This window comes from Syzygium oleosum, unplaced genomic scaffold (assembly GCF_021117445.2).
Source record: "Syzygium oleosum isolate NSW1041296 unplaced genomic scaffold, Sole_v2.1 Sole_v2.05, whole genome shotgun sequence".
Lineage (NCBI taxonomy): Eukaryota > Viridiplantae > Streptophyta > Magnoliopsida > Myrtales > Myrtaceae > Syzygium > Syzygium oleosum.
The window spans coordinates 7,480,040-7,496,026 of NW_026607489.1; the positions used below are offsets into that span (position 1 = coordinate 7,480,040).

Sequence of the window (15,987 nt, forward strand, 5' to 3'; positions counted from 1 at the left end):
CTGGTTACAACAAGCAGTGTTACGTAATTTGGTCTTCTATTTTTTCCAACATTTCATAGGTTACTTGTACTGTCATGCAGTGGCGGTGTAAATAAAGCACTGATCCGAAGTAGGCTTATATGCATTGAAGATAAAATTTGAAAGGAGTCGATTAACAATTTGAAGTTACAAAGGTGTTAAATATGTCTTGAATTTTATGTTTTTGGTCCGGTTCAACACTCGACCCGACATATTTTTGTGCAACCAGAAAATTGAGATTTAGTTCGCTACGCGGAGAGTTGGGCCGATAGGCCCAACTCGTAGCAAGGGAACAAATCTCTATGGTGGTCCGCCTGAGCTGGAGCAAGCGAACCAATGTCTTGGGGGGTTCGGGGGTTACGCCCCCGAGGAAAAATTTCGGGAGCACTATTTATACTGCGGCTAGGTTTTCTCATTGATGTAGAGAGAGAGAATTTTATTTTCAGAGAGTTTTGTAAGCCGTGAGCTTTTGTCGTTGTTTCGACTTCTGAAAACTGTACTCTCTTTGATTATAGTGGAATCCTGTCTTGCCTCGCCCGTGGACGTAGATCACGTTGTGATCGAACCACGTAAATCCTCGTGTTCTGTGTTTGCTTTTCCGCGTTTGCTACAACAAAAGGCATATTTACTAAATGATTTGACCAGTAGCTCTGATAAAAATAGCAGCAGCAAGAGATTTCCTTCCACTGATCTTGACTCTAGCTATGATTTTACTGATAGTTTATTTGATCACAACTCTAGTAAATAGTTCAACTTTATCATCTCTCTCTGTATGCATTTGGGGATACCTTCTTGAGGGTTAAGCGGTGTGATGCAAACTATTCCGGAAGACGAATGTCCGCCAGGTCCTCTCGATAAGGAAGTCGGTCCGGCGACTTGCCAGAATTGCCATAGCCATGTTCGACAGCCGTTGATGTTGCGTGCTTAACGGGGTCATCGGTAAACGTCACGACAGTGTCTTTTCGGAAAGTTAAGTAGATCACTGCAATGATGTAGGCGGCCATGATTGGGAACACTAGGATTCCGATGAAAACGTTGCCAACTTTGGGAAGACTGTTGTGGATTAGCCAGTCGACAAAGCCCGTGCTGAGGTAGTAGATGTTGATACCGATGAGTCCCACTCCTAGTGACCACGAGATCACAGTAATCTGCATCGACAGTCGCAAAAGATGCCGAAATAAAGTATTGTCATCTAGCTCATAATTCACTTGTTTTTCTGCATTACTTTCAGTTCTTCCATCTTTTTTAACAATTTACATATCACTTTAGGACTTCTGAAATAAAGAACCGAGTTTAAAGTTCCATTGGGTAAAGATCAGAAGACAAACTTACGTAGATTGAGTTTATGTGGGGTCCCATCTTTGTTGCACTGCTACTGAACTTAAGGAGTGGAATAAGAGCAAACGGAAGCTCAAATGATAGAATCATCTGAGAAACAGCATCAATTACATCATATAACAAATGGAATCAGAATAAAATGCACGCATATGGTCACCAGGAGACAGAGGAATCTGCATACCGAGGCGATGATGATGAGCCTTCCGGCTCCTGAAGATCCGCCGATGATAGAGACAATAAGACTCGGTGTAATGGCAATGCATCGAGTGACTAGGTTCCGTTTCCATTGCTTCATTTTGAGTTCCAAGAATCCCTAAGCAATTAATCAACACAAGCAAAAAAAAAATCACAGTTGTTCTAGTGTTCACTTTAACAGCTAATTACATGAAATTTCTTAATTGCCAACCTGCATGATGTATTGGCCTGCATATGTTCCAGTGATTGTGGAGCTTTGTCCTGAAGCTAGCAATGCAATGGCATAAACCGTCGAGCTAGATCTACCCAGCACATTCTGTAAAAGCGTGCATTTAAGACGATAATAAGAGTCTCATACTTAGTTGTAATGTAATATTGTGGTCCAAGTGGTTCATAGTCCATATTAGGAATTAGAACCTTAAGGAGAAATGCAGCGGAATTGAGAGTTAAATCGCCACATCGACTAGCATTCTCGCTCGAAAGATTGTCGCTCGAGCAGACAGTGCCAGACACAGACACAACGGCGACATTGATCAAGAATGCCACGAATAATGCAAACCCACTTTCTATGAGGAAGTACCGACAGGCGTCCTGCAAAGATTGATGAGACAAAATCAGAAGTGCGTGTTTTCTTTAGATAATTGCAAAAATACAGCGCATGTTTGAAAGCGTTGACCAGAAATTTTTCCTAGAAACATGAATTTATAACGAAAGAAAGGGAATTTTTTCATGTTTCTGTATTAACAGAAAGCCTGTCCGCAAAAATTGAATGTATGAAATTGCTATATTGTATGTTTTACCACACATAATTAGCGAAAACACAACTGATGATAATCGAACGCACATCACGCTGTCTAAAGATTGGCCTTGCTTTTTGAACAAGGAATAAGATCTTCATTTAAGAAAACTTCAGACAGTAAAAGAAAATTGAAGACGAAGTTAGGAATTTCGTACGTTAATGCCTCGGACCGATCTCGGAACTTTCCTGGACAAGACCAAAGCAGAATGGAGGAACAGGTTGTGCCTGTTGACACGCAATAGAACTCTCGAATCCAAAAATGGCACAAGCAATTTCATGTATATCTAATGAAGTAGACGGTGTGAGATTTAGTGTAAAGTGATATCATACGGCATCACGAGTGCGCCAAACAAGGCGATGGCGTCGCCAATGGCGCCCTTCCCAGAGAGCTTGGGGATGAGCATCCCTGTCAGGACCTTCGAAGCAGGAGGCTTCACGTAGCTCAGTTCACCGAAAAAACACGCCGCCATTACGAATACCAATGTAGCTATCAGCATTTCCAGCTTTCGAACCTAACAAATGAACATGGAAAATGACTTTTTTTAGTGGATCGAAACTATCGGTACCAGTGAACAACATTGAATTAAATGATGGCGAAACAAATTCGGTCGTCGTCAAGTTAGTGTGACTATACTATAACTTGCATAGGTAATTGAAAGGAAGTTAATATACATGTTCTCATTCTATTACTGGGATTTCAAGTAAGTATACCCCAAATCTCTGCAGGCCAAGAAGCAATAGCGTGCTACAACCAGTGAACAAAACTCCAGCCCACACTGGGATGTGGAACAGTATGTTAAGTGCGAAGGCTGTCCCAATCACTGCAAGCATTAATTTGGTTGGTTAATAGATCTAATTAACATAAGCTCACTGGACAAATGCGATGGTACGTAACTACGTATGACTATCATACAACACATCCGATGAATTACTGAAGAGAGAGATTTAGAACCATGTGAATGCGAAATCATTGGTAACTACGTATAACTATCATAATTCTTATGCTCAATGCGTGCCATCACTGCTGCCCACTAGGACTGCGGTCATTAGTCGACCACCACCATTGCCACCTCCATATTCATCATTGAATCTCTACCGTAATCACGATATGAGGTCGCGTCCTCCATTTGGAGGCCCCGAACTTTAGACGAACTCCAATCTACTAAAGCCTAGAATCGTGACTACAATCTACTAAAGCCTTTTCATTGTGAGAGAGACCGGGAGATGTGGCCGATGGTGCGAGGTATGCTTAGTGCCTAGGCGCTGCAGAGAGGTTAGTGACTGTAAAATCACGGAAAGAGGAGCAAATGATCAACCGTTGAGATTTGTTAAGACTTCGAAATGAGATATTTTCTAGGTAGAGGATCGTTGTCCGAAAAAACCCATTTTCTGTTTGTCATGCGTTTTGCCTTGTAAACGTCGGTCGATATGGATTTGGGGAGTGATTGTAATTAACAGATTTGTGTAATGTGACACCTATGTTTTTTTTTTCTTTTTTTTTCATTGAAGCACAAAAAAGACGAACATTTAACGAAATTGCAAGACACAAAATTCTTTATTTTTCTACTTATTAAAGTTAAACCATTTATTTTAGGGATAGCTGCACTCAAAGTCCTAAAATTTGTCATGCAAGTGCAATTAAGTACTAAAAATTTCAGATAGTGCAATCAAATCCCTCTATTAATTACGCTCAATTTGATTAATGGAAAATACTAGCATGACTTTCTTTTTATTACTTGCAGTGCCCACCAAGCGCTTCATCAGAAAAAAAAAACTTGAAAATTTCAAATGAAAAAAGATAAAAAGGACAAAACATTTTTTTTTAAAAAGAAAATTGAATAAAAGAAAAAGGGATAAGAATTAAAACATAAAAAGCTAAAAAATATTTTAAAAAATAATACCGTCTAGTTGTTCTGCTTCACCGACAAGGACCATCAAGCTTCACCTAGCGACTGGTGATCGTGGGTGAGGCGAGGACTTGGTAGCACTTCGCACGTCGCGCAGTGGCAGCGATGGTGCACTTGGTATTGATTATGAATTTACTTATTTTCATAGTGGGGATTTGGTGATTGATGCTGTCGCGCGGGTCTCTCATTTATTTATTTATTTTTTTTTGGGTCTATCGTATCTTTAACAGTCTCTCATCTTGGCTCGCAGCTTGACAAAGAGGGGCACAGATTTTGGCCAACAAGGACCGCTTTAAGCATATCAATTTCAGAAAATTCCATTGACACTTGCGAGATGCGGATCCAAACTGCAACTACTCCATCCTTAAAACTCTCCTCATCATCCAAACTTTACAAACGAACCCCAAAGAAGAAAGGTCATGGTAAACACATCTAAACTTACCCATCTCAAAATATATTCATCTCCCACCATTTCAGGACTTTTGTTGCACTTATCTCTTTATTAAAATAAGTTCTTGATAGATATTACATATATATGGGCCGCCCATGTTGGGCTAACCCGGCCCATGTTGGGAGTTCAAATAGAAGATAAGATGGAAATTATCTTTTAAGAACGTGATTATGAAAAGACTTAGTACTCTTCTTCTTCACGTTATGGCTCTAGAGAACGATGCTTTACAGAAAAACTCCCAAAATTGGAACACTCTCTCAAGGCGGCAAATTGGTAGACATTTAATATGTGGCAAAGAGGTATGTTCGTTTACGTGATATCCCTTGCTCGATCGGTGATTCAAATATACAATGGACACGTTTTTCCGCGTTTTGTGAATTATTTTTGAGAATGTGTTTCCGACAGTTCCGAATATCATATGATATCTTAACCCTATCCTAAGATGTGGTCAAGCAAAACCCTATCCTAAGATTAGTAGAAAGAGAAAAGCATAAAGAGTGCGAACTCAATATGTGTAGATGAAAAAGTTGATGGAGATCCATGACAACTAAAGAATGGTTGAGAAAGGAAATGTAAGATATTGAACACGAATTCTACAACCCGGTATAATATAGGGCATGACCATTGGTTCCATAAAGAATGGCACTAAGGGTGTGTTTGTTTGAGTAAAACAATTTTTCGCGAATTAGTTTTCTAAACTTTCACGCATTTGATTTGCTGAAATGATCAGTACAGTTAAAGAAAATATGCATGCTTAAAGTTAAAAAAATGAATTCCTTAACCCTAAAAGAAGAAAAAAATTTCCTAAAAAATGATTTCCCAGAAATATGCATCAAGGATATGTTTGTTTCGTGAAATATTACATGATAAAAAAAAAATACTTTTCGGGGAATTCATAAATGATTAATGTTTATTTGTTTGGTGGTGTGCTGAAAATGATTTCCCCTACTCAAAACAAGGAATTCATTTTTCTAATTTTTAGTATGGGTCTTTTCGTTAACTTAAAATGTTTTTTTGTTGATTGGCCATTTTCAACTAACCAAACACATAAAAGTTTAGAAAACTAATTCGTGGAGAACTCAATGAAACAAACACTATGAAATCAATCAAGATGAGAGAGAGAGAGAGAGAGAGAGAGAGAGAGAGAGAGAGAGAGAGAGAGATATGCCTTCCGGTATATCGGCAGCTATGACGGCTGCTTCAGCCAGAAGCCATAAACAGTACTTCACCAATGGTGGGTACTCGACTTTACATAGCTCAGACAAGTGTTTCCCTATAATTCCACAATATTTAAAAAAGACAAGTCAATGATCACATTCAAGAAAATGCAAGATTGTTCATGAGTAGGAAAAATAGAGTATTAATTCCTTCTTCATCTCTTTAACCAAATAATTACCGGTGCTCACTCCGAGATTAGCAGCCAGTGACTGGATGATGAGAGCAAATACCAACCCGATGAGTATTATCCACAAAAGCTGACCGTGTGATCCAATAAATTGTAAAAAGTTAGCATAAAGATTAATGGATACATTATACACTTGTACAAGTGTGAACATATATATTGTTTATCATTGCTCGCTTGTGTTACCTCATATCCATGATTTGCACCAGCTTGCAGATCAGTTTCCACTGCAATATTGATTGTAGAACCATGAAGTCAACATGAACTCATTCAAACACCACGCACAAGCATGCACACGAACTCAGACATTCAGTGAGAGAGAGAGATTTTACGGTTTCCAGGGTCAAGATATGCGAGGGAAACGAGGAAACCAGGGCCCACAAATGATAATAAGTTTCTCCATCCAGTTTTCTGAATAACCAAAAGGGCAAATGCAATCAGATCAGAAACTTATATTGCAAGGTCAGTGGTCTTGCATATACTCTTAACTTTTTACACGCACTTCCTGCAAGAACAGTGATTTATTTGTCACTAGGGACATGGGACACTGAGAAAGGTGACCTGGCATGAAGTCCCGTAGCAAGTGATTCAATACATAGTGTCTTACTTCCTTCCTCTCTTTCTCTCTTATCTTTTTCGTAACAGACAACATCAGAGACCAGCAAACAAGCTAGTCCCGTCAAATTGTGGTTGGTTTTGGCTATTTAAGGTTGGAGATTGAGGGACTTATATGATAGTTATATTCCATGGATTTCTGAAAAAAGAAGAGAGAGAGAGAGAACCTGAATCTGTGAGTCTTCTTGATCAGATTGATCATGCGTGGAATTAGGGAGATCAGAGGGAGGGGCCATGCCTTTCACATTAATGGCCATCATCCTGTTGCTTTCTCCCATTGCTGTTGGGGCTACTACACTTGCCATCTCATGCTCCTCCTGCATACTCTCTCTCTCTCTCTCTCTCTCTCTACGCTCTGGCTTTTTTGGGAAGCAACTGATGAGCTTTGCGTTCCAAACACAGCTCATGACTTATGGCGATAGGCGATAACTGCTTAAATAATCTTATTTTGCAGCCAATTGGCAATATTCTTTTAAACACATTTCACCATCTTTGGACTCTCAATAAACGTTTAAAAAAGACTACAATAAAAAAAGAAGTCGGACGACTGTAGAGTAGAGAAGGATACCACGAAGGGCATGCAGACAAGATGCCCCCGTAAAGATGCCCTTTTGCTTTCTATTTTGATATGTGGACCAAACATTCTATGAGATCCACGCCTCACGTTGGCCCTCTTTGTTTTCTTTCAAGCAACGTTAGATATATTAAGACTGATCTTTGAATTCAATATTTTAATTATTATGAATAACAGTGCTTTTTTTAGATGAGTGAGGAGACATACATAACACTCAATTAACGAAAATCAGTCATGTCATTCAGTATGCCAATTTTGTAAACTAATCTTGATATATATCAAATTTTTTTCTCTTTTCTTTAGGATGACTTAATATATACCTAATCACTCATTATGCGCAAAATTTTCTAGATATATGACCAAGAAAGAATTTAGCCCCATCAGGGGCTCGTTTTCTCGAGTCAAATTGCTCCGATCATGACTTATTTCATTTGTTTGATAGTGCTTATTTCCGCTTTCTGGAATAAAAATGTAGACCATGACATGTGTGCTCTCGTCAGAATAGGCGGCTGGCTCTGTATGGTAGCTTTCTGGAAGTGCAATGATGCGCTACGAGTCCAAACATCTGAAAACGAAACAAAGGAAAAAAAAACAGGAGAAATGATTCTGATTCTGTGCATAGACGCTGGAGAAAAATTTCACTCACGGGTTCATGTACGAAAATTTATCTCGCGTCTCTTATCAGAAAAGTGCTTTTCCAGAATATATATATGGCAGTCTTTGCTAACAAACTTAGCTGCATGCAAGTGGCGATTCCAATGCATACATTAACTAAAGTAATGATATCAAATGTACGAATTATGTCCAATCGTTTTGCTAATCTAAGCCAGGCTAATTTTGTTGGCAACCGAATGAATTATCTCCGCCTACTATAATCTAAAATATAGCTTCACCAATACACTAGGACCGTTATCAACCAAAGACAAAGTACATGCGCTTCAATAGGTTGTCATTGTTTCTTCTTTGGTTTTGGAATGATGGACGAACGTGTTGGATTAAATCGCATGATTACATGGTGTCAGCGTTGCTATGAAGAGTCCTCTTGAACAACATCTTGTAAGTAAAAACTAGATGCAAGATGATGAAATTGCGTTTACTTATTGGGTAATTGTTTTGTCTTCATGTTGGAAAGAATGTGGTGGAAAAGCACATGAAGGGCGAGAGGGAATGGAACAAAGACAAGTACATTGGGAGATATTAACCATTATTCTCCATTATTAGTTAAAACAATTCATAATAAGAACACCGAAAATATTGACCATTATTCTCAATTATTAGGTTAACATCCTTGAATTCAAGTGGGCAGTGATTGGGTAGGGAAGTCATTTGTAAGCTGAGCAAAAGAGCGAAATTGAGTCATAAACATATTATTGTTGCTACAATGGTTTCACAACAATGGTATGAGGGTGGTGGAGGTGGTGGTGGTGGTGATCAGTTGGAGTTAATGGTAACCGTCTTACGACAGATGACAACGGTCGATGGTGGGACTGAGGCTGGTCACCACCTCAAACAACACCTTGATCCCTGATGAGACTCCGGTTGTAAAAATGGCATTTCCAAAAAAAAATGATTCACTCCTCACATATTCAGCACAGTTTAACTATTGTGAAAGCATAATGGCAGAGATGGAACAATATGAGGCTGTTTGCACCCTAAAAAAGCCAACTTTGGTGTCAAAAAGTCGAAGTTAATAAGAATTGCTGTCACCGGTTGTCGATCAATCGTGGCTTTGAATATGATATCAACTCAGGCCAATGTCGATGAGGAAGCGCTAAGACTATTCAGACCAAGAGGAATCTCTTAAGTGGGGACCTAGGAGAACTTGTGGAAAGTTTATAAGGGCGGACGCACGCACGCGATCTTGTGGAAAGATAACACGCGTCTTCGCCGGGACTGAGTCAATGATAGGTAACGGGCTTAATTATTTTTATTTTTTTGTGGGTGGTCGAAAAGTAACGGACCTAATTGAAAACGTAGATATTCCTTTGTCGGACACTGAAGGCATAGATGTTACCAAGTTGAAACTAGGTTACTTTGTCGGGACATGGGAAGGGTCGGCATTAGGGGACCAATTTTTTATTTTTTGGTCAAATTAGGGGACCAATTAACCCCGCGCTATTTCAAAACCCCAACGCAAGAGACGACCGTAAGAGCAGTGGGTCTCGCCATTTATTTCTGATTGTGAAATGACAGCAAAAGACGAGAACGACGTTACTGGCGGAGGAAAGAACGTCTTTACGTCGCTAAAGGACTTGCCTTACCCAATTCTCTACCTCATAGAGCATCGAGGATTACCTTCTCGAATCATATCACGTTATGGTAAAGGCTCATTCTTATTCCTAAAGGGCTTCAAGTATAAGCACAGACTTTCCAACTCTAAATCAGGATGAGATAATCAGATGCGTAAATCTGTATGAAAGATTATAACTGAGACTGGCTAACTTGAACAAAAGTTTCGTTTTCTGCACTCTGAGCAAAATACATGACATAGCCTAGATGGATGCGAAACGGAGTAATCATACTTCAGCTTTGTCCCCTATGTTTAGTATGTTCAATCCCTACAAGTAAAGGTTCACCTGTCAATTCCAATTACACTCCCTCTAGGTAGTAATTCAAAACGATTCGATTTATATCTTGTAATAAAAATATAGCGCATTCATTTAGAGTGACACTTTGCTAGTGTGCCTTTATTTATGATTCTAGCATTCCAATTAGCTTTTTTCGACTTTCCACCAATAAAGATGTGTTATAAGTTACTTACCAAAAAAAAAAATGTGTTATAAGTTGATTGAACAGAAAAGTACCGACATGTCGTAAATTATCATTCCAGGTGATATAATTTCCATGTAGCATCATTATTCGGAAGAATAAGTATAAGTAGTTTCTTTCCCGTTTGACCGAAGATATGTTGAACTAGTTGAGCAGGTTTAGTTAGCCCTGGATATGTCCTGAATTTTGTTAAAACTATCATTGACGTGACATAAGCTTGTTCGCAATTATTCTCTTGAGAAGTGTAAAATCATATGCTTCAAGGAAAATGACAGGACTGCGAGGATGATAACAAGCGTGTTATGGAAATTGCAAATACAGTCCCTTTCAGGGCCTTCTTAAGTTGACTCTACAATTCATATATTATGATGGATTCATTGTTCGAAGTTTATATCGAGCATGCATCGTTGAATGTTAATATATCCTTGGTATCCCATTTCATTGAACTACTTATGTTCGCGTCATCGTGTCGACACTCCTTGGGTTCAACTAATAATCTATTATTCCAATGGCTACTAGATCATTGCTTATGTCGACATTCCTCGAGTTCAACTCGTGATCTATTTTTTTCCAACATTCCTCGACTTCAACTTCTAATCTAATTATGTCCAACTAGTATTAAATAGTCACATAACGTACAAAGTTAAACGTACTTACTTTAGTACAAAGGTTCATTTTGGCAACTATCAATCCACCTAAAAAATTCTTTTGATTAATAGTCCTCTCGAGAGATTTTTATTGTTCTTTGTTTAAAAATCAGTGAATCGAGTGCAAGGTTAAGGGCAAGAATCATTGAGTTTAGATTTCAGATATAGTTTACCATTACATGAAGTTTTTCAGAAGTCAACCATCCATCAGCTACACCATTCATAAGATAAACGAAAATATCAAATGGACAACCTCTCACATGTTGTTTATATGATACAGCACGAAACAGGGCTAATTCTCATGCTAGATCCTATGTTTTTAATAATTAAAATGGAGATAATCATCAGCACATACAAGTCTGATATAGAGAAAATAAGGCATAGGAGAGAAATGAAAACCAAGTACATGAACATCCACAGAAGCTCAGAAAAGATCATCATGACATCTTTAATTTGATGAGTAAGTATCACAGTGAAGCTCTGCATTCTGCAATGTCTGTATAAAAATTCTCATCTTTTCCCTCTCATACTTTCATTCGGGCGGTGTGGCTGTGATTGGGGAAGTCAATGGAACTACAAATCCAATTCTTAATCTACAATACTTTTGCAGATAAACGAATATCCACAATACCGCATGTCAATGACATCTGATGATGTAGCTGCATTGACTCTTTTCTTTCTCCCATTTCTCATACAACTTAATAAACTTCACAACATAGTTAAAGGAGAACTGCAATCATATACGTACACTCTTATGAACTCCTGCTCCATGTACATATAGAGACACAATAACGCTATAATTGAAACCCCAATGGAAATTCAACTACAACAAATTCTCCAAGACGATTCGTAATCTCGTTGGAGTCAATCAAGTGAGTTTCCGATTCAGCTCTCAAAGCAAATAACTGAAGCCTTCCTATGTCTGCCTGGTTTTAGGAACATTCAAAGCCAAAGTGAAATGCATATTGGGTTGTCTCACTTTTTGGCAAAACCAGGACTAGTCATGCTCCAATCCCCTTTATCTGCTCTATGAACCGAACCAGAGCATTAAGGGGACATAATGTACTTGAGGACCCCTGGTTCTTCTACCAAGAATTGGCTTGAGGCTTGTCACTTCACATCTTTCTCTGTATGTTGCCTCTGCCTCATCTTAAAGTACATGTCCTATTTCATAAGTTACTTGTACTGTTACGCAGTGACGATGTAGATAAAGCAATGATCCTGAGTAGGCTTATATTAATGAAGATAAAATTTAAAGGAGTTGATTAAAAATTTTAAGTTACAAAGGCATTTTTACTCGGTGTTCTGCACCGTAGCTCTGATAAAAATAGCAGCAGCAAGAGATTACAAGTGATCTTGACTCTAGCTAAGATTCTACTTATAGTGTTTTTTTACCAAAACTCTACTTGATAGTCCAACTTTAGCATTTCTCTCTATGTTGTTGAGGAAAATCCCTAATTAATTTTGAAAAAAAGGCAAAACAATCCTTTTCTGACCTCAATTACACTTAAGTTATTTGATGCAGGTAAATACTGAGTCATCAGACTTAGTTGATGAAATGACTTTGTTACCAGACTCAAAATTCCTCGTCAGATTCAATAAGTGTTATTTTTTGCAAGTTTATGCAGGACAATCAAATTAATATCCTAATTGGCAATCACAAGATTGTTCCTTAAACACGAAGAATTACACTTATGGAAACCTCGATTTGATTGTATGGGCGATCAAATCACCTGGAGATAATGGTTCTTCTTCTAACGGCTATGCATATTCTTTTGGGAAGATTCTCCAACGGGTTGATTTGGATATCAATCCTCTAAAGATTGTCTAACGGATAGATTGGAAATAGAGCAGTATAAAAGGAATGCAAACGTCGTACAAGAAGAATAACCAGAATCGAGAATTCCAAAGTCTGAATAGAGCTTCGATCTTACACACTTGTGATTACTATATTCCACGTTGTTACTTTAGAAAAAAAATTACTTGAGTGAAGAATATATGTGATAGTGCAATCTATCATCTAAGAAGCACTGCTATTGTAATCTCTTGGTGATTCAATAGTGAAACACAGCCAACAGGCCGCCAGCATAGAGAGTAGACGTAGGCTTGATAAAGCCGAACCACTATAAAGATCTGTGTGTAGTATTCTCTTTCCCTAAACTTTCATTTATTATTGTTGATATTATACTGCATACATATCTGTCAGACGAGTTCGTTAAATTATCATCATAGTCATCAGACGCAATCATTTGATGACAACTTATATACAAGTTTGTCATACGCATCCATATGATATTGATCATATGAGTTGTTGACCTCGACTACATTCATTCTGCACGTTTAAATCATTCAAATTGGTAAAATCACATATTCACCCCCCTCTAGGTGATAGCACTAGCCGTAACAATTGGTATCAGAGCCTAGTGCTCATTTTTTTTTTGAAGTATTATTTTACTTCTGAGCTAACGATTCTTGATAGCTAGTGATGCTGAGTCAGGTCACAACAACAGACCGCCTTATTTCAATGGAACTGAGTACAGTGTCTGGGAAAACAAGATGAAGACATTCATCTTGGGAATAGATCAGGATATATGGGACATCATTGAACATGGAATCATTACAAACATCTCAATCGAAATAAAATCTCCAAAAACTTCAAAAGGGCAAAATGAGACACCTTCTGACGAAGGAATTAGAGGGCAAATCATATCTCAAGCTTTACCTCTCTCGGCCAAGGAAATTTCCAAAAGGATCCATCTGGATGCAAAGATCAGAACGACCATATACAATGGTCTTGCAAGTGTTGAATATAAACGAATTGCAAATCTCAAAACTGCAAAGAAATTTGGGATCGTCTCAAGCTTGTTCATGAAGGAACAGAGAGAGTCAAGGAGACAAATCTCAACATTCTCCTTGGGCAGTACGAGTCCTTCACTCAGAAACCAAATGAAATAATTTCTAAGATGCAAAGCAGATTCACTGAGACCATAAATGGGATTGAATTCCAAAACAATCGCATTTCAAAACCTATAAAGATGAACAAGTTGCTGAAAGCTCTCTCAAAAGAGTGGAACAACATCAAAGTTTCTATTCGAGAAACTCAGGGGATCAGACTACTCACAGTGGACAAACTTATCGGAACTCTTCAATCCTATGAAACTGAAAAGTTCTTAGAAACTGAAAAACCCAAAGGTAAAAAATCCATAGCTTTAAAAACTAACATTGATTCTGATGACACAGATTCAGATGAAGATGAGGATGAAGATGAAGAGTTGGCTCTAATGGTCAAGAAACTGAGAAAGATGGCAAAGAAGGTGAAGATGAATAAGTCAAAGAAGCAATTCAAGGATTCTAAGCCATCAAAAGCCAATAAGCTAAACCTTAAGAAATTATCGAGTGCCGAAGATGAAGAAAACAAGGACGTGATATGTTTCCACTGCAAAAAGAACGGACACATAAAGCCTAAATGTCATCTTCTCAAAAAGAACAAACGAAAGTATGAACGATATAAAAAGGCTTTCAAAGCTGAAACATGAAGTGACTCAGATGATGATGAAAGCGAACAAGAGTATGCTAATATCTGCTTGATGGAAAATTCAGACTCAGAATTAAGTTCAAATGAAAAAGACGAAGTAAGTAATTCCAAAATTCCTGAAGCAGTTGCAAATTATATTGATGAGTTAGTTTCTGTAAATAAAACTCCTTTCAAAAAGATTTCTGTATTGAAGAAGGAGATTTTGACCTTAAAAAGTGCGACTCAAAATAAGGAAATTGATGAGTCAATTGCATATAAAAATGAATGTTTAAAAAGGGAAAACAATCTTTTAAAATAGCAAGATATTTCGCAAAAGGATAATATTGACTTTTTGCAAAAAGAATTTAATCTTATCAAGGAGAATAAAGATTTTCTTGAAAAGAAAAATGATTTATTGAAAAAGGAAATTTCTGATCTGAAAAATATTTCTAAGGAAAGTTTTGATCGCATCTCTAAAGAAAAAGAACTTCTGAAAAATGAAATTTCAAATATAATCAAGAAATTCTCAATGGGTTCAAAAAATCTTCAACATATTTTGTCAATTCAAGTTCCTTATTATAATAAATCAGGTTTGGGTTTTGAGAAAAATACTGAATTGAAAAATGCTTTTCCCAATGTCAAAGAAAGACTAAAGAAAAGACCCCCCAGAATTGTGTATCAAAATCACTTTCAAAAGCAGTTTATGAAATTCAATGGTCAAACTCCCCTTAAGTGCTCAAATTGCGTTGATTTAAATCACTTTAAGAGTGACTGTCCTAAAGTTCGGAAACCTGTTTAGAGAGACATTCTGAGAATGATTGATCCTAACCAAAATGGATCCAAGAAAATATGGGTACCAAAGAAAAAGTGAGTTACTTATCTCTTGCAGGTACCAAAGAAAAGAAAGAACAAGTGGTACCTTGAGAGTGGTTGCTCAAGACACATGACCGGAGATCCTCTGAAATTCATCCAATTAGAAAGAATTAAAGGAGGAAGCGTATCCTTTGGAGGCAACAACAAAAGAAAAATAATTGGCAAGAAAACTGTCAGAATCGAAAATCTTTTCATCAACAATGTCTCACTAGTTGAAGATTTGAACTTCAACCTAATTAGTAGTAGTCAATTATGTGGTATTGGTTACAGAATTACTTTCCAAGCAAACAAATGTTCCGGAATAAGTAAAGACAACAAGCAATCATTTACAGATCGAAGACATGAGAACATTTACCTACTAGACACGAAGTCTAACGACTTGCAATGTCTCGTTTCCATAAAAGAAGAATCTGATCAATGGCACAAGAAGCTCGGACACATAAGTGTCAAGTTGATTTCCAAAGTAACTTCAAAGAAACTCGTCAAAGGACTGCCAGAACGAAAATTCAAGAGCACTGAATTATGTTCAGCTTGCTCTAAAGGTAAACAGGTAAGAAGTTCATTTAAATCAATAAACTATGTGAGCACTAACCGAGTGTTGCGCAGTTGCTTCATATGGATATTTTCGGACCTACTCAAACTCTAAGTCTTTGAGGTAAGAAATACTGTTTAGTTATTGTAGACGATTATTCAAGATTCACTTTGGTATTCTTTTTGGCTCATAAAGGTGAAACTTTTGATTATTTTTCAAAATTTGCCAAAAAGGTACAAAATGAAAAGGGTTATACTATTTCGAGTATTAAATATGATCATGGTAGAGAATTTGAAAATCAAAATTTTTTTAGTTTCTGTGATGAAAATGGTATTCAACATACTTTTTCCTCA

General features: G+C 37.5%; 1 protein-coding gene across 3 annotated transcripts in view; it reads right to left on the bottom strand.

Annotated features, from left to right (window-relative positions):
* Nucleotides 1-667: 667 nt before the first annotated feature.
* Nucleotides 668-15,987, bottom strand: part of LOC115676458 (metal transporter Nramp7.2-like) — a 28,663-nt gene continuing 13,343 nt past the window's right edge. The window contains exons 1-13 of one of the 3 annotated variants that reach the window (XM_030599385.2): nt 6,893-7,309; nt 6,443-6,521; nt 6,297-6,337; nt 6,105-6,183; nt 5,877-5,981; nt 3,062-3,171; nt 2,681-2,862; nt 2,506-2,575; nt 1,969-2,142; nt 1,763-1,867; nt 1,538-1,669; nt 1,351-1,446; nt 675-1,166 (exon numbers count right to left, since the gene is read on the bottom strand). In XM_030599385.2, coding sequence (XP_030455245.2) covers nt 837-1,166; nt 1,351-1,446; nt 1,538-1,669; nt 1,763-1,867; nt 1,969-2,142; nt 2,506-2,575; nt 2,681-2,862; nt 3,062-3,171; nt 5,877-5,981; nt 6,105-6,183; nt 6,297-6,337; nt 6,443-6,521; nt 6,893-7,132 — 1,743 coding nt within the window. In that variant the 5' untranslated portion in view covers nt 7,133-7,309 and the 3' untranslated portion in view covers nt 675-836. Of the gene's footprint in view, nt 1,167-1,350; nt 1,447-1,537; nt 1,670-1,762; nt 1,868-1,968; nt 2,143-2,505; nt 2,576-2,680; nt 2,863-3,061; nt 3,172-5,876; nt 5,982-6,104; nt 6,197-6,296; nt 6,338-6,442; nt 6,522-6,892; nt 7,310-15,987 lie in introns of those variants that run through there. The other 2 variants (XM_056311967.1, XM_056311966.1) reach the window with 2 other exon arrangements.